A 19,181-nucleotide genomic window follows, 5' to 3' on the forward strand; every position below is an offset into this window, starting at 1 on the left:
AAAAAAAAAAAAAAAAAAAACGCCAATTAGAAATCAATCAGTAATTGGTCTTGGTAGCTGGTATTGAATATTGTGTACAAAAAGTAATTGTATTGGACTGAATCTTATAAGTGTGGTATTGCTCATTAATGCTGAGAGCCTGACAATTTGATTTGTGCTTAACTTTGGATTTGTCTAATTCTTTATTTGTAACTCATGCAATACATTTTGTGCAAAAGTACAAAAATAATGAAATTTAAAAAGATACAAAATAAAATGTACACATGCAAGAATTGAAGTTACAACAGCTTAAGACTAAATTACGCACAAATCGCTTGCTACACTCACACAAAAAAAACCTCATTTACACACAAATCGGATGTGAGACTCTTTCATGTCTCCAATATTTGTGATGCTTTTAAATGCTACAAGAATGCTGGGTCTTCAGAGTTTTCTTATCAGCCACTTTGAAATTGGAAGTTTTAAGTTAAAGGCCATCGAGCTCGCTATCTAGGAAGGAAACTGCACTTCTGCACACCAGCTTAGCATAAATGAATCTATGGTGAGACGTTGGAGGCGGCTGGTGCATACATGCACATTTACAGTACAAAGTCGTTCTAATTTTTTAACATAGATATCTGTGGCTTATAGCTGGGTACAGATTGTATATCCCTTTTTAAATTTATTTAATAGAGCTTATATGCAGGAGCATTTTATCGTCCAGAAAATACGATAAATACTTCACCCTCAGTCTTCTTTCATCTCTGATACAAACTCATTCAAAAACTGGACGGCTGCTCTCATAAAGTGGTTTTGTTGTGTTTTTGTTTTGTTACCGGGCAACTCTGACAAACGTACATCAAACAGCAGTTTGGAAATCTGCGATCTGTGAGGAGGAAAAAAAAAATCCCCTTACAGAGAGGCAGATTCTGCAGGTTTTTAGTCTGCAGAGGTGGGTCCTGTGCATGAAGACACACTTTGCCTCACTTCAAAAGGAAAGTGCTTAAACCGCAGGTGAGACATTTTCTAGTCTTGTTAGTTTAGACTAACTACCGATACGCTGAGATCAGATTAGAGCTTAAGGTTAAAACAAATGAGTCCTCTGAAGAAATGCCAACTCGGCTCCAAATCTTTGACTGCGAGGGGTGAAGCTGTTTTTATTTTCCCAGCCAAGTACATCACATCATAACCCGCCCAGCTGGACCCACGGGCTCACATTTCACTGTACAGCTCATCACATTCCTCAGTGTGTGAGTGAGAGCGTGCCAAAGGGAAAAAAAAAGGTGGTGCTGGGGGGGTGAAGGTATGAAACAATCCTGTGGGGTCACCATGTGCAACTTAACACAAGGGAGACACTGCATAAATGAGAGCTCATTTCAGAAGTTCACCCAGATTCCTCACTTCTGATGGGGTGGAGTGTGTGGTATGTGTTTTGGGTCTAAGTATCAAGGTTCTGGGGGGGGATTGTAGGATACGTTGGGTTCTTGGGAGGTCGAACAGCTAAACAGTGAACTGCTGTCAGCTACATGTGATGTTACAGCCTCAAATGTATGTTTGTCTACAGAATGATTTGCAGATTTGAGGCCTCCAGGCTGGTGCCAAAGCATCTGCTCACTTTACTGCCTGCAAGAGAGAAAATGAAGTTCACGTTGGGAGTCTCCCGTCCTGAGTCAGAATCGATTCAAATCTGGTCCAAGTTTCCAGTTTTCCCTCAACAAACTAAGAAAATCTTGAGTAGTAGAGCTCAGGGTAGCATGAACTTATTTTTGTTTTTATTAGATGCTTAATGAGGCCTTTAGCTTGAGCATCCATATTTCTGTTGGGAAACCGAGGCTGTTAAAGCTGTAGTCCATCAACTTCTTAAATAAAATGATAGATTATATTTGGGTTCTTCATTATTATTTTAATAAATGTGTTGGAAGTGATTGTGATTTTCTGCTTTGTGGTGATTAAAGTATTCCTCAAAAGAAGAGTTCCCTGGTCTTAATGAGGTGGACATGGTCAAGGTGGTGTCCTGCTGTTGTGCCGTTTCTGCCATACTCTGGCATTACGTTGAAGCTGGAAATGAAATCCTTCAGACCAAAGGTATTGAAATGTTTTATTTTCCAAAGCTGGAACGTATCCAGTGTCCAGCACAGCACGAGAGTTTCTATTTTTTATTATTTCGCAGGGAGTCTTTCCTCTCCCCAGTCAGCCAGTTTTATGCTCAATCCAGTGCAGTGTTCTCATGTTAATCTCAACAATCCGGATAAGTTAATTTTAAAGAGTAATTGATTTTAGTTACTGGATGACATTGAAATGAAATTACTTTACTCATTTCCCAATTTAGAGCGTATTTTTTCTACTACAACTTTACTTTTTTTCCTCTGACATAGAAATTCTTGATGGAATAAAGCTGCACAAACAAGATCTGCTTGTAAAATACACAAAATTTAAAAAAGAGGCTACTCAAAGGCAATCAGGTTTTTAGCCCCACTTCATTCATTTCAACACATTAAGATGAAAAAATGTAGATTCTACAGCACACGTGTCAAAGTCAAGGCCCAGGGGCCACATCCGGCCCTCCAGGTAATTATTTCCAACCCACCTGATCATTTTATATTATTATTTTGTTATTTTTTGGGATATTTAAAAGTGTAATTTTCCATAAAAAATGTTGTAAAAGTAAAGAAATGTGAGTGTTTTTTCATTTAGTTTATTTCTAACTTGTATAATTGTGACAAAATATATTTTTATGGAGAGTAAAATATTAGAAGTTACTCAAAGTTTAAGTTTATTTGTTCTGGAATAAAATCCCTGCCTGTTTTTATTCATAGTTATGTAAAAAGTTACATTTTTGAAGCTTAAAAATGTAGTTTCAGTGCGTTCGATAAATGTTTATCCTGTTTGACTCACAACCTAAGGTGTGTTTCTTATTTGGAGAGACCTCTTGATATTTGAAGACTAGGGTTTACTTGTTTCACGCGCACCAGAGTTCACGTTCACACCTGCTAAATAAAGTGGACTATTTGAGAAATGAACTCTTGCTAATTGCACCTGTCAGCAGTATATATGGTTAATTTGCTTAATTATGGTGTTGAAGTCTCAATGGGGCCTCACTTCCAAACTCAGCATCTGGTTGTGAAGTCCGTCCACATGCAGGACATCCCTGCTTTAACCCAGTGCTCCTTTCAGCCAGCTGCAGATGCAGAGATTAGGTTTCATGATCTGTTATCGACACAGAGCAGCAGAGGTTTCCTGTTCTTCTTCTGTTCGCTGACACGCTCTGGACATAGAAACAACACGTGTTCCCGGTGGAGGTTGGAGTACATTTGAGTCTTTCGACCATCAATCCACTCGTGTTTCTGAGACAACACTGCAGCTGGAACCCAACGTGTTGGGGAGTTCTGCTTTGTGGGAGTGTGAAGACACATTTTAAAGGAGTTGAGATAATTCCATCGCGGTTTCTCTGGGATTCCTTCACTCCCATGCTGGACTCAATCACCGAACTGGACTGGTGTTAAAGCCTCCATACGTTACGTCTGCTCTTAAACAGAGTGACTCATTTGCACATGCTGGTCACTGCCCTGTGAGAGCACAGCCACTGACACAAACAATTAAAGGAACTTCCAGAAATCTGACTGATTAAACCACTTAGATGAGTGGAGAAACATTCAGAGAAGAAGACTTTACGTCCAGTTGCCATGACTCAACACTAAGACATCAGCTGATGAATGAGAACCTTCACCAACATATTGCAACACAATTTGGCCAAGAAAATGAGGTCATATTTGAAAACAGCTGGATAACTTTAATAAAGTTTTCAAGGATCTGTGCTTGCTGTGTTTTTTTTCTTTACTCGTTCAGTTATGCTCAGATTTATGGTCAGTTTTTTGCTCTCCAGCTGTGAACACACTCACTTTTTAGTCAACTCTGCTGTTTCTTGTTTCTTAGGGTTTGAACAAAATCAGGCTCACTTCTTAACCCTTAAAGTCCCCCTCTAATGAAAATCATGCTTTTTTGAGTTTTTAACATGTATGTGTGGCATTTTTCTTATGAAAGAGAACAGATGTAATAAGAAACCATTTCATTTGTGTTATATTTCTCCTTTTAAATCTGTCAATCAAACTCTCACAGACAGACTCTGTTTGAATGAATGATCTTCTGTCCATCACAACAGCTCTGCTGCACATGCACTAAACCCTCACCTGTTCCTAGCGTGTCTAGTTCAGGTTTTTTGTGTGAGTTTCATCCAATACTTACGGTAGCAGGACTGAGAACGCTGGAAAATCTCCACCAGACTCCACGGAGCTTCTTGATGTGACCACGGAAATGTGAACGGCGGCTCATTTGACCGCAGTTGGAAAGGATTATAAATCAATGAAAGAGCATTTTGATGTTAGCTTTGATTATTTTATCAAGAACTCTGAGAAACCAATGATTGAATGTATTGATCACAGCAACGTCAATAAACATTGGAGAATTAGCTAAAAGAGTCTTTGGTGAACTGGAAGGAGAAAGAATCAGGATTTTGGAGGACGTTCTGTCCATGAAGATCTTCACTTCCTCGTCCCAGCTGACATCCGGATCAGAACGGCTGGACATTACCCATATTGATGGATGTTTTTATGTAGCTGCTGTGAAGATTTATGCTAGCGAGACAGAGCTATAATAATCAGATTGGGGGGATCAGGGCTACTGAGTTTAGCTCCAAAGGCCACGCCCCCTAAGAGGAGATTTTGGAAACAGAGGCTTCAGATCAACATGAGAAATGGTCTTTTAAGACATTTAGATTGTGGAGTTTTGGTTAGAAACTTCATAACCATAAATAAAACACTATTAGGAACATTTTTTCTCATTGTCATGGGGGACTTTAAACTCTTTCAATCACTGTAACTCTTCGATTGCCTACGCAATCAACGTATCCCAGCAGATTCTGGAGCAGAGAAAAGCAGCTTTCTGCTGACATACAACACTTTTCAGTGGAGAAGTGTTTACTCAATCAACGTAAATCAGCTGTTTCTGTTGGGGAGAAAAGCGGCTTTGTATCAGTTTTGTCAGCCGTGTGTTGCGTTTCGATACAAAGCTGATGTAAAAGGAATATTCTCCGTGTCAAAATCAGATGATTTGATTGCATAAACAGTCAACACTTTGTTAAAGTTGTTGTTCATCTTTTGGCTTACCCTCTTTAGGAAGCAAATCCGCTGAGCAAAGGTATTTAACAGAAATTTCTACCCAGAATGCCCTTCCTGATACAACCCTGAATATAATCCAGGCTGGGGACCAGCACAGGGAAACCCACCCAGACTTAGGGTCCCCTGTGGTTACATTGTTAAGCAGTAGCAGGAAGGATCTTGTCCAAAGACCCACACTGGATGAAATGCATTGTGCAAGATGGGAATCGATGCTTGATTTTCCATCCTGCACTTAACCGACTGCTACAGAGTGTTTAGGGGATGATGTTGAGGTGTTGTCGATGTTAAGGGGTTAATTAAATGTACTTTAGGTACCTAATTGTTTTCAATCAATTCAATTGGACTTGATAACATTTATTATTAAAAAGAGGGAACATAGGTGCATTTAATCCAAAATAAATAAATAAAAGTAACATTTAAATGTATTTTTTAAAAGTTTATTTCACTTAAAAGTTGTGGTACAAAACCAAAAAACTGATATAGTTTTATATTTCATATCTAAAGACTGTCAAAAAAAAAAGATTTACATCAAAACTGGAACAAATTCTTCAAGGGTTTGAAACTTAATATGCATTTCACTGGATACATTGTCCACAGTGTTGGGTTTCTCTGTTACGTTTAATTTTGAAGCTGGAATTCTGTACCTTAAATAAAATCACCACGAGTGAAAGTGTAGTTTATCGTATTTATCCACTTTTTAAAAAACACTGAGATTTCTGAGTCTTTTCGATTTTTAAACATAAAAAGATTTCAACTGTTTAAATTTCACTTGTTGGAACGTTTGACCAGAAAATCTCACTTTGGCTCAAGTGTTGTAGTTTTGTGCTTTCTCCACCCCTGCTGAGCTGTTCCAGTTCAGATCCTCTGACTTGTTTTGTAACATTTAGATTTTATCCTTCAGTATTTTGTAATATAATCATTTAGTAAATTCATGTCAGGACTTCCATAATGGATTCTTAACTCTTTAAAACAGCTTTCTTTCTGAAAGTTTGAATCTTCTGTGAAGATCCACAAAACTAGAAGGAATCTTCTCATTTCCAGCCGCTCTATCGTACGCTGTTCTCACACAGACGGAGACTCATGCAGACGCACACAGATCCATACATCATGTGAATAGTATTTGAACAGAACCCAGCCCATGTGACCCTCTGTCAGTGACTGGCTGCTAATGGCTAACAGACGATGGTGTGTGTGTCTTTGGGGTGGGTGTGGACCTGCATATTCCATATGCTTATGATTATTTCAAGGACACAGAGCCAAATCCCACACATGCAATATGTGATTTTTTACATGAATGCCATCATCGCCACCATCATCTGTTCATGGAGCTGTCTGCATTGCACATGCTCAGTAATGCTCTCACAGGAAGTTGACCACTCCTTAGATACAATGTCAAACTGACGTTCAGCAGTCTGACCACCAGACCTCGCCCAGAAACCAAACGCTGGCTGGATTTACAACATGGAGTCATGGTTCTGAGAGCTTTCATGGATTGGTCTGGTTTGTTTAGACCAGGGGTCTGCAGTGTGGCTCTTTTATCTCTCCATGGTGGCTCCTTAACCAAACATAAAATAAGTCACGGAGACTGCTGACCCAGCCATGTGGACCGTCGGAGTCAGCAGCTCCCTGCTAAAACTACCAAAAGAAAACAAATAAACAAAGCCTGCAAACTAAGACTACCAAGGCCCAACCCCAAACTAAAATAACAAACTCCAGCAGTGGAAGACTACTGAGGACAAAGAGGGGAAAAAAACAAAAAAATATATAAAAGAAAAATAAAATAGCATTTTTTAAAAGTAAGGATTACTTGATTAGCATTTATTTGATTTAGATTAATTCAATTTTTAATTGATAATTTAGGAAGTGCACATAGATTATAAACGTTCCTGGATTTGAGGGAAAAATGAGATAATTGTTGCAGTTCCTCAAATGACCACTGGAGGCTCGTTTTGAAAAAGAGCAAAATAATTTCCTTTTCCTTCAAAGTCTGTACATAATTAGTTGTGTATTATTTTGATTAAGAGGTGAGTGAACAAATGGGGTTCCCTTACAATACCCTCACTTTACTTTGTCCTGCCCAATCTGGTGGGCGGAGCAAAAATTATGCTTATCTCACTTAATTTTTGCCTTTACAATCTTATGGGTAACAGAGATTTTTTGTCCACTCTATGGAAATGTTTTTGATCAAGCACTGTTATGTGCTAAGACTTGTAGCAGGATTTGAATTAGAACATTTTATTTATTCAACTCTTAAAAAATTCTTCCTAAAGCCTTTAGTTTTGATCACCAACTTTGGATAATTTACCAATCTCCAAATTACCAACACAATCGGGAATTTTCTCCTTTCTTTGTCCTCACCGTCCTATAGACAGTTTTAAGCAAATCCTTCTGCCCCACCTCCATCAAGTCCATAAGCGTCCAAAATATTGACTGTATATATAGAACTGGACAGAGCAGGTGTGGTGTCACCCAAAGAAAATGCCTCACCTTCAGCTCCAACAAAATGAAGCCACTTCAGTCACAGTTTATCCATAATACAGACGTCGCCGTGTTGGAGCCAGACAACAGTCATTGGTTCAAGTCGGTCTGAGTCAACGTTTGCATGGCAACTGTCACCAATCAGGAGGGAACTTGCTCAAAGGCCACACTCCTTCCACTTAAAGCATGCTCAGGAGAATCTGTCAATCAAGCATTCAAGGTGCGGCCAGCAGGCACCACATGCTTTTACTGAGGCATCTGATTGGTCAGTTTAGAACTTGAATACCTTTTGATAAAGGAAAAAAAATATTAAAAAACAAGGATTAGCAAGAAGATGTTAAGAAAAATGTATCAGAGCAAGAATGGGTATTCTGACCAATAGACTGACTAAATAATAACTTTTATTTCTCATTACAAGTGGAACCAGTGGGCACTTCCTGTTTGGAGCGTGTTGGGGACGAGGGGTCACTCAGTCCAGTTCTCATACACAGTCAGTGATAAACTTAACTCATTTTCTCTCCCTCAGAATCAGCTCTTTACATGATGGTCACGTAAACCAGAGGTCTTTAACCTGCAGCTCATTCATCATTCCTCAACTGTGGCGCTTTAGCTTTGAGAAAAATACTGACAATTTGAATAAATAATCATTTTGTAGTCAGTGTTTTTGTAGTAATTTTCTGGTTGTTTGGTTTTGGTTACATTTTTTATTTTTGTTTTGATTTTTAACTTGTCATAGACTTAATTTAGTGTCGGAGTGGTTTATTATTAGAATGAGCTTAAAGCTCATTATGATCTTCTGCTGCACAACAGTGTCTAGTTGCTGTCCAGAGGTAAAGTAAAAATAAGGTAAATGTATTTAGATTTACATGTAGATTTTTCAAGTTGGATTTTATGTTAGTGTTGTTATGTTTAGATTTTATAGTAAAAGGAGAGAAAATATCAATTTGCTCCTTTTTTTTAAATTAACCCTAGAACACTTTTTCTCTAAAAAGTTACACCATCACTTTTGACGGGTGTTTTTTAATACCCAATAAAAAACATTTCTCATAAAAAATAGATGAAAATATAACAACACACAATATATAAGAGTATTTATCTTTTATTTTCAACTGTGTTTTATGTAGCAAAAGGGAAAATAAAAAGATCAGAAGATCCTAAAAAAAAATCCTTGAAAGTTACTAAAAAAATAGGAATTTGAGAAGAAAAATGTCCTAAAAATAAATATAATAACATTGGAGGCTTGGTCTTTGGCCTACTCGTTCTTGGGACATGTGAGACTTTACCAAGGGACCCACAATACTCAGAAAAAGGCAACATATTGAAAATCGTGTAAATACCTTCGCACAGGTGAAAATCACCAATAGTGATCTAGAGTTAAGTAACTGCTACTGAAGAACATAAGGTGTATTTTATTTTGAAAGAAACGTGTATGTGCTGCTGTTAAAAGCTCGTGGGGTGACCCAGACAGTCTCTGGACCTCAATCCTATCGAAAACTTATGAGGAGACTAAGAGTTGCTAAGCAACAGACACCAAATCTGAATGATTTAAAGCCATTTTCAAAGGCGAGTAAATCAGAATTCCTCCTGATCTGTGCACAAAAATGCTCAAAAACCACAAGAAATGTCTGACCTCTGTGTTTTAAAAGACGTTTTGCCACAAGTTTTTCCAACAAGATGATTTAAATGCTTATTTCCCTCAAATTAAATTCAAATAAATGTGTATGAATTCTATAGAGTTAATTTTTTTATTTCTTTTGCAATTTTCTATCCCTTACTGTTTAAATGAACCTACCATTAGAATGAGAGTCTGTCAATTTATTTTTCATTTCATGTAGTTTCTCCAATTTACCTTATTAGTGTATCCAGAACTTTCAAGTTATTTTGGACTCAATGTGAGGATTATTGCTAGTTTTTTCTCGCTCTAGTTTGGTTTTCGGGCTCATCTACTCTCAGGGACAGCTGTTTTCTGTTAGTTAAATATCTCACAGTCTGGTTTCAGCTCATCTTTATTAAATTATATCTAACCGCTGGTTCAGGGTTTAGTTTTGTCACATTTGTTTATGTGAAGTTAACCCCTTGATACCTGAGGTTTCACCGGTTAAACTCAAAATCTTTAATGTAGTGGAACTTTTCAACCATTAACACAATCAACATCATTCCAGTAGATTCTGAAGGAGAAAAGCGGCTCGTTGAGCCGCTTTTCTCCTTCAGAATCTACTGGAATGATGTTGATTGTGTTAACAGTTCAAAAGTTACAGTAAATCAAAGAACATAAACACTGGAGCTAAAGGGTTACACTATTTTCCTGAATACCAACCTGAGATTTTGGCATAAATCATGGACTCTTCAGTACACGATCCCAGCGGCTAGAAAACCCCTCTAGATGTCAGTGGCTTAGTAAAGACGAGAGCCGTCCCCAGGATGATGGATGAGGTTTGAGTGTCATCTTATTATGGTTTTTGTAGAGATTGTAAAATGGAATCCACATGGTAACTTCTGAAACAAATTGTTGCTGTTGGCATGACAGTCAACTTTTGATGAAACAAATATTGATGGCAGACGACCCGTTCTCGTCTCTCTGCCGAGGGAGGCGACCTCTGCCGGCAACTACTTCCTGTCTGTCTGCACACTTGGTCCAATCAAGCCAAAGAGACAGACAGACAGATGGAGATATGTTGGCCAGAACCCTCTGTATGACTCTGACCCAACTAAGAGAAAGCAAAACGGTGAATATGGCTTAATGGAGGAGACATGTGTCGGATCATGAGTCATGAACGCAGACAGATCCAGAACCACACCCTGAGTCGAGGGAGGATTGAAGAGTATCAGAGAAATCAGGAAAAAGACAAGGATTTGAAAAAAATTGGTGAGGAAGATGAGAAAGTCATTTAAGAGGGAAAAGAAAGGAAAACAGGAGGAGGAAGAATATATAAAGGAACAGTAAAGACAAGCAGAGGAGGGAGTGATGGAGGAGACATGACACACCAAAGTGAAGCACCCCACCCTTCCAGGGAGGGGAAGGAGAAGGGTGATGCAAACAGAAAGAAGGGGTGAGGAGGAAACAGCAAAAAAGGGAGGGAGAGGCCCGGTCTGAATGACCAACAGGGGGATTTCTTCAGAGCAGAACCAGAGACGGGTCCAGTTTCAGTCACAACACTTCTTTTTTTTTACTTTTTTTTTTTGGGATATCACTTTTATTCAAAAACTCAAATTCTGCTGCTGAAACACTTTTAAGCACAACGCTGACATCTACTGGTGAGAATGAGAACAACCAAACAAATTCACGGAAAAAAAGAGTTTAAACTGCTTCAGAATCAGAAAAAAGAAAATTCAAATCAAATTATTAGTGAGAATGGGTTAAAGGCGCTGTCCTGTGATGGTGATTTTTCTAAAGCAGGGCCCAGCAGAACCAAAGATGATGTGAACAAACAGTATGAAAGCCTACACACACTAAAAGCTCCTTCACGTAAGGAAGCCGTGGCGTTATCTCCCCTCTATAGGAGCGTCTTTAAGATGCAGGTGAGCTGAGATGTTTCCTGGTTCTTTTACTGCTAGAGAATATGTTCTCACTGCATTGATTGTAGAACCAGTCATACCTTGTTTCTCTTCTGGAAGAGCAGCAGTAGTTTCAAATGAACTCCTGCTGCTCTGCAGAAGCTATGTCATAGAACACAACAGTTTTTGTTTTGTTTTTTCGGCCAAAAATCTTAACTTTTTACAATATATCAAAAGATGATCAGAGTGGGACTTAGAGCTTAAACTTGAGTAAATTCCATTTAAAATTGTGATGAGTCTATTGTGATGAATGTTTGTTTCTTAATAGATCTTAAAATTCTGTGTGTATTTTATTTTTTTATTTATTACTTCATTCACTACTTTTCTTAAAATCTATAATTATCCCCAGATCTACGCTACAGCGTTCTTGCATATTTCACTGAGTTTGTTTAATTTTTTTTTTCTCTGAAGTACCTATAGAAGCATGTACAACTTACACAACAGTCTTACTTTCTTTTCTTCTCTTCTTATTCCATTTGTGAAAAGCTACCTTGTAAAATGTAACTTTGTCGAATGTTTTCTGAAAATGTATTAAAAAAGACATTACAAAAAAAAGAAATAATGATTTAAAATGATCAAACCAACACCCAACCAGCCATCTTCTTCGGCTCATCTGGGTCTGGATCTTGAGGGCAGCAGTCTTAAGCAAAGATGGCCACTTCCTCCATGGCCTCAGACAGCAGTGCTGACCCTCATCCCAACCACTTCACACTCGGCTACAAACCGCTTCAGTGAGGTTTTGGCTCGATGAAAACAACAGCACAAAATCATCTGCAAAGAGCAGAGATGAAATCCTGTGGTCCCCCAAACCAGATCCCCAGAAATTCTGTCCATAAAGACTATGATTAGAACCGGCGATAAATGACTGTCAGAGTCCAACATGCACCAGGAACAGGTCTGACTTACTCCTACTAAGAAGACTGAAACACTCAAGAACAGAGAAAACACAAATAGCCAGAAAATGTTTCATAAATAAAAATACATTTCAAGTTTTGTTCCAGTTAAAGCAGAAAACCGAACCTGTGAGTTCTGGCTCTTTGGTCTCCAACTTCAGACCAAGTTGAGTTTCCATCATTGATCAAAGTTTTAGAAAACAGTGTCACATTATCTCCTTCACGAGGTAATAAAAAAGTCCAGTCCAGTGCGGTGACTGCCCTGCCGGAGTGGGTCGACCTCCTTTTAGGGTCATGAGTTGTCGGAGAACACCTGACCCAGAACGGAGAGCCGCGCGCTGAACGGCTGGACGGGGCAGGACAGTGCCGGCGGCGTCTTCTTCTCTCCAGGCTTCAGAGCGATGCTCTCTGATTGGCTTTGGGCGGACTCCTCTGCTCGTTCATTGGCTGGTTTTGATCGGCTGTCTGCTTTCTCTCTGGGCTGGGACAGGTTGAGCAGGACGTCCCGCAGCTCCTGCCGCTCCTGGGTGTGCCGGCTGCAGCAGTAGAGCGCGGCTGGGTCCAGAGGATGAGCCTCCGTGTTGAAGATGAACCCTCCTGCTCCCAACACACACTGCCCCCCCTCACCGCCCTCCTCCCAGGACCCATCTCCCTCCAAACCCCCGCCGTGGAGGAAGTGGGTGGGGTCAAAGAGCAGGTAGAGGTACTTGATGGTTTCAGCAAGGAAAAACGACTCCATCCTGTTGTCCAGCTGGTGATCTCGAAGATCTTTCACCTGTGAGGGAGGGGGGCAGCTGTCAGACTCTGTTTAATCGTTCAGGCTGGAGCTAAAAGAACAGAGAGAGCGCAGCATCACATGGGCACGTTTAGGATAAAACAAAAACTCGATGGAAAACTCGGAACCTTCACGAGACCAGGCTCACACTCAGCAGGAAGTTGGACCATCTCTGCACCCGTCTATACCTTCAGGTTTATTCTTTCTTTAGTAGAAAGGAGACTCTCAGAAACACTTTTCTAAATTGAACATGACTTGAATTGCGTTTTTCAAAGACAGTGACCTAATGAAGCTCTGCTGATGGACAGACTTACGCTGGCGTATCCACAGGGCGTTCTGGAGATCTTCTCTATGGACTCCAAAGCGTCCAGGCCCAGCTGCAGGTAGGTGTGGTCACCTGTGGCTCTGTACAGGTACATGGCGCTCTCAATCAGCTCTAAAACACACATTTACATTTCAGCATCATTTTTTCCAACTGATACCAACAATTTCCCAGCAACTGTGACCATTAGCAGATATTTCCCAATACCAATATTTCAGTGTCTGGAATAACACAAAGCTGAGAAGTGTATTTTTTATCTTTAATTAGAAATGCAAAACTCTTCACAATGCCGAGAACAGTACAAACATGCATCCAAAATAGAAAGTATCAAAATATAAGTATAAACTTAGTCTCAATATTCAAAATTAATGTTGGCACATTTTTTAAGTGTGTCCGAGGCTGGATTGTGTTGTTCGAAACACATTTAAAGTTAAACTTAAAGTAAAAGTCGTATTAGCTGTCATTCACCTAAGTGAGTGTTCTCCGTATTTGATCCATTAAAAACATGGCTAACTTTTAGCTTTGGGCTGTTTTTAACATAGTTAGCAGTCCAAGCACCAACTTCATGTCACGTTACTCGGCAAGACAGGTGGATGTGGTCAAAAATAACGAGTTGGAGTTACCCCAAACGTCATAAATTAACATGGAGGGGGCCAGAACTATAATGACATATTTGAAGAGTTGGGAGTCTGGTTGGCTATGTCTGAATTCCTTCTCTACTCAATAGATAGTGCACTATATAGTGCATTCACCAATTCCAAAATCAAATTCACTAGAAATTTCCCAGAAGTCCTTGCAAAAAACTAGTGTGCATCAATGCTCACTACATTAGCAAATATATAGACCAAAATGCATTGGGGTTGAACAATTTTTGCAAAAATAAAACATGTTTAAATGTAAATAACAAACCATCTACATTTTCATCATGAGACGACAGTGGAGTCACAAATAGATGTTGTGAAATGTTTGTTTAGATCTGTGACATCATGTCCAGTGTTAAGCAAAACAAAAGTAAAGTAGTGAGCATCGTGTCCGACTTGCTTTTAAGATAATATAGTCCTGCACTGTATAGTTTTTTAGTAGTTAGGGATCAGGGTGAGAATTCGGACGTCGCCAGTGTCGCTTGAACAAGCGTGCTCGGACCTCCTGGTCGAAGTGACAGAGAAACATATTGGTGGAATTTTTTATATCGTACTGATAACAATAATTTCAAAATATACAAATATCGTCCGATGCTGATACTACTGCCGATATATCGTCATCCCTAAACTAAACCCTTTTCCTGAAGAACAAAACTAGCTAATTAAAAGAAGCCTACACGGACAAACACCAATGGGTTCAAAGAAAATAGAGCTTGCACCATATTTTCTGGGTCAGCGCTGCCTCACCTGGTCTGAGGGGGTATCCCTCCCTCTTATCGACGGTGTAACCCTGTGGGATGCTGTAAAACTCCGGCAGACCTCCAAACTGCCTCCACACTGAGTAATAATTCTGAAAAGTTCTCACAGCGCTGTCCAGGTTCCCCAGCAGAGACTGGACACACAACCACACACGGGTTAATAAAAAAGCTCTATGGATGAGGGAGGGGTCATTTTGTTTACCTGCAGGCCAGGCCAGAAGGCCTCCAGACTCTGGAAAATGGGCATGGAGACGGTTCCTTTATGCATCTGCACCCACAGGTACCAGTCATCAAAGCGGGTGTAGTTCTGAATGGCTCTGTCATAAGCTGAAGGAGATCACGGGACATGTGAGGACGTGTCATCCACGCAGCTGAGGGAGGGGGAGCTGCAGGCTTTTACCGTGGAACATGTTCAGCAGCTCTTCATCCTGCAGCAGGATGGCTCCTTTCACCAAATACTCAAAGTACGAGTCCACTCCGGCTCCGATGCCGGCGTCCTGAGCCACCCACTTCTTTGACAGGACGTCGATGTGGTTTCCCACCTGAGCAGGTGGAGAGAGGGAGAAGAGCTGGAACCTTTGTGTGTTTTTAAAGGATGCTCACCGAATCCGAAAACAGGCAGAGTTACCAGTCCAATGTCAGATCTGGTCTTCCACAGTGCTCTCAAGGCCCGGCGGGCCACATCTTCAAACGTCGGGTCTCCGGTGAGGCGACTCAGCGTGGCGAACTCCAGGATGAAGGTCCCAACGCCGGCGGTGCAGGTCACAGGCGTTTCAGTGGGACTGACGCCGTGCAGCAGGTTCACTGTCCCGTACGGCATCCCAGTAGGAGTCTGAAAAGCTGGACACATATTTATGAGCTAAATTGATTTATATGTTTATGGTTTATTAAGCTTAGATCGATTCAAATCGATTAATCGATTTTATCGACCCAACCACAGTGAAGTAAGAAGTTTGAGCATTTATGTGAACATGTGAAACTCGGGAGGGGAAAATGGAAATAAAGAACAGTTCCCTGCCGGCCGTGAGTCCATTAGTTCTTCTTAATGATTCGTTCGGTTCGTCCGTGAACGCCACATCTCTAATGAGTTTGAGTTTGTAACTTTATTTTTGTGTATTTTTTATGTAATTAGAATGTAATTTTGATTTTTTTGTGCAGGAAACCTTTCCCCAGGTGGCAGGACTGCCACTGTTCGCATTCATGACCACGCCGACGATTCTCTGGAAAATTGGACAACAGATTCTGCCGATGCCTCCCTATCACATGGTGTTAGTTGTATATGTAATGTATACAGAGTTCTGGAAAAGGTTTCTGTAATTGTGGAGTTTGCTGTTCTCACTGACTTTTTGCTTTGAGGAATGCGGCAAATGTTCTTTATAGTGAAACAACAGCTTCTACACAGCCATTCTTCCAGTTTTTCACAATGACTGTATATGAGAACTGGACTGAGTGACCCCTCCTCTCTGGTGTTCCAAACAGGAAGCACCTGCTGGTTCCAAGAACCCAAAATCGAGAAATAAACAGCTGTCACTCCAACATTCTATTGGTCAGAATAACCACTTTTGCTCTGATAATTTTTTTTTAACATGTTCTTGATAATCTGCGTTTCTTTTCGTTTTATTTCTTCTGTAGTGGAAGTTATTCAAGTTTTAAACTGACCAATCCGACCCATCGATAAAGGTATGTGGTTTCACTTCAAACCTTTGACAGATTCTCTTGAGCTTTCAGTGGAAGAGATGTGGACTTCCAAAAAGGTTTTTCCTGATTGGTGAGTGGTTGCCATAGAAATATTGACTCGGACCAATCACTGGTTACTGATGTTGTCTGGCTCCAGCATGTCCATACCTCTGTGTGAAGTGACTTCATTTTGTTGGAGCTGGAGGAAAGTCATTTTCTATAGTCCGCTCAGTTCAGTTCTCATTTTGGAATGACGCTTCGCTCAGTAAAGGAAGAAATTCATAATGTCGTATTGAGGAAGCTCGCTTTTAAACTAAAACTGATCTTTTTCACTCCTCTTTCACAGACTGGAAAGACTAAACTCATTTTAAATCTCTTTTCTTCACCATCACCTCACCAAATGAAAATAATGTTTAACTAGCAGCTGCTGTGTTCTGTATTTTAAATTTGTTTTTTGGTTTCAGTCCTCAGTTTACAGTTTCAGTTTGGAATTTTCGTTTTCAGTCTTGAGCCTAAAATTAGAGTTTCGCATTTACAGTCTGGTTTTGTTTGCTTTAAGCTGATTCGATCCTGTATTCTAGGATCCAGAAGTTCTTGAAACTTCAAAGTTTTTTTTTTCACAGCCCCATACATATATATATATATATTTATATATACTGGTGGTAACATGCTTCGGTGTCTGAGACAAAAAGTATTTGATTGAATACTTTTTTTGAAGATACAGATATGTCAGACGTCTTCTGTGAGCATTTCCTCACCAGGTATCAGTTTTCTGGCAGCTTCCTCGGCCATCCTCAGTAGGGGTCCTGAACAGGGCCATCCGGGCTCCAGCTTCATCCCCGCCCTCCCCGCCAGCAGGTGAGCCGACAGCAGACCCCCCACCACTGCAAACAGGATTACACCATCTTAGTGACATTCAAAGTGAGGAATCCCTCCTTTTTCCGTTGGCAAACGTCCCAGAGAGGTGTGAAGGGAAACAAAAACAAAAAACAAAAACATTTTTCTGAATAATTTCAACCTTTCTTGCAGCTCTGGAAACAACACAACATCAGACAGACACTTACTTTGTCACTGCAAATAAACTACATGCGTACAAAGACAGAACACAAAAAACCCACTGTCAGTTTCTTTAGGCAAAACATGTAAACAAATAAACCTGAACAGCAGAAACTATGCAAAATAGCTATAAAAAGATTTAAAAAAACAGGAGTCTGAACACTTTAATCAGTAATAGCTGCAGGATCACGATGCTTCACGGCTTTATTTGAGTTCAATCAACATTCCCTTTGCTTTTTATGTTTGTATGCAAAGGATTGTGGAAGGGCCGGGTTTTTCCTCAGTACGGAAGCCCTGAAGTAAAAAAACACACCAACAAAATTACTCAACGGAATAAAGTTTAAAACAAATAATATATTTAAAAATATATATATATTAGAAATCAAAAACAAAATTCCAAAAAGCAATGAAATGAAGTGAAAATAAAGAAAGTTTAGGACAGTAAAAGTAATTCCAGAAATCAAAATAAAATCGTAAAAAAATGAAACACAGTAATAAAGTAGAAACGGTAAGTATTATGTGACGTCGCTGATTGGATGATGACGTTTGTTCACCTTTTTAACAGCAAGTTAACTTTTGTACATGCAATTATTTGTTTTCTGCTATTTTAAAAGGGTAAATGATGGAAATAAAGCTTTTTTGTACATGTTAAAAGAATGTATCATCTGTAAACTGATGTTTTTAAAAGGGTTTTCATCTTTCCTTAAGTTCTTTGTGCCCAATAATATTACATGTTACCTGGGATGCCCAAACTTTAGATCCCCACCATATATGGCAAAAATTTTGTCATTTTTTTTTACATTTTATTTTCTGGAATTTTGTTTGGGTTTCTAAAATTATATGTTATTTTGTTAATTTTTGTTTTATAATTTTAACCATCATTGTTATCCTTATCCGTGTTTTACTCTTGAGGGATTTGTCGATGTGATTTGCTCTTCAGGGCCACCGTAGTTCTGCTAAAGGAGATTTATTAAAAAAATAAATAAATTTTTGAATCCAAACAGCTTAAACATAACAGACACCGAGTTAGTTCAGGTTCATGCTTGAATTGTCCTTTTTAAAAAAAGAGGGAGTTCAGGCTCGGCAGCCCCTGTGAATACCTCTGATGTTGGTTTCAAACACGGACGCATTCACATCGATGTCCAAGTCCACGGTGTCCTGGAGGATTGATGCCACGCGCTGGAACTCAGAATGATTTCCTAAAACCTTCAGAAGAGAAAAGAAGAATAACTGAACAGAAATTTGATTTTTGAAGTTGCTGCAACACAAAAGAAAGTTTCTGCACAGATTTCTGCATGTGACTGTGTGAACGGTTTTGGAGTTGAATGAATCGACTCAGAGTCTCACCAGCAGAGTGTCGAGAGCGTCGATCAGAGTCAGTGAGAAGCTGTGGGGACAAAACCATAGAAATATTCATAATTGACAGGAAAAATAAAAAAATTACGATTGGTTTTAAAATACAATAATATAAAAAACTCATATGAAACTAAACTTTATTTAACAACAAAACAGGATCTTGTGATTTTACAAACCTAGACTATTTTTCTGATTAAATAAGCTAAACTAAAAATGCATTCTAAACATCTAAAAGAGGTCAGTCAAATCTCCTCACCTGCCCCAGGTGTCTTGTCCATCACAGGTGAGGGGGCGGAGCTCATCATAGGGGAAGGCATTGTCTAAGTAACTGTTGTATGCGTGGTAGAACATGGATTTGATGCGCTCCCTGAGACATAAAGACAAACGTCAGTGTGGTGTGAGTTGTGATGAGCAGACATTTGAATCAGCCTCCACCGTGACTCAACAAGAACCAAGAACTTTGTTTCTAGAATTTCCTAGAGAGAAACATTTACTTTTCCAACAGTCAGTAAGGAAG

At 39.6% G+C, this 19,181-nt stretch overlaps 1 protein-coding gene and 1 long non-coding RNA gene across 3 annotated transcripts in view; one reads left to right on the top strand and one right to left on the bottom strand.

Annotated features, from left to right (window-relative positions):
• Positions 1-420: 420 nt before the first annotated feature.
• LOC112159691 lies at positions 421-1,904 on the top strand. Its single transcript, XR_002921525.2, has 2 exons — positions 421-993; positions 1,544-1,904. It is a non-coding gene; the product is annotated as an uncharacterized LOC112159691 (long non-coding RNA).
• A 9,675-nt stretch (positions 1,905-11,579) lies between these two features.
• The window catches only part of edem2 (ER degradation enhancer, mannosidase alpha-like 2), an 8,633-nt gene continuing 1,031 nt past the window's right edge, over positions 11,580-19,181 (bottom strand). For both annotated transcript variants that reach the window (XM_024294031.2, XM_024294033.2), the window contains exons 2-11: positions 18,921-19,031; positions 18,656-18,695; positions 18,409-18,514; positions 17,011-17,136; positions 15,204-15,415; positions 14,976-15,117; positions 14,778-14,902; positions 14,565-14,709; positions 13,169-13,290; positions 11,580-12,854 (exon numbers count right to left, since the gene is read on the bottom strand). In XM_024294031.2, coding sequence (XP_024149799.1) covers positions 12,372-12,854; positions 13,169-13,290; positions 14,565-14,709; positions 14,778-14,902; positions 14,976-15,117; positions 15,204-15,415; positions 17,011-17,136; positions 18,409-18,514; positions 18,656-18,695; positions 18,921-19,031 — 1,612 coding nt within the window. In that variant the 3' untranslated portion in view covers positions 11,580-12,371. The remainder of the gene's footprint in view (positions 12,855-13,168; positions 13,291-14,564; positions 14,710-14,777; positions 14,903-14,975; positions 15,118-15,203; positions 15,416-17,010; positions 17,137-18,408; positions 18,515-18,655; positions 18,696-18,920; positions 19,032-19,181) is intronic.

This window comes from Oryzias melastigma, linkage group LG7, assembly GCF_002922805.2.
Source record: "Oryzias melastigma strain HK-1 linkage group LG7, ASM292280v2, whole genome shotgun sequence".
Lineage (NCBI taxonomy): Eukaryota > Metazoa > Chordata > Actinopteri > Beloniformes > Adrianichthyidae > Oryzias > Oryzias melastigma.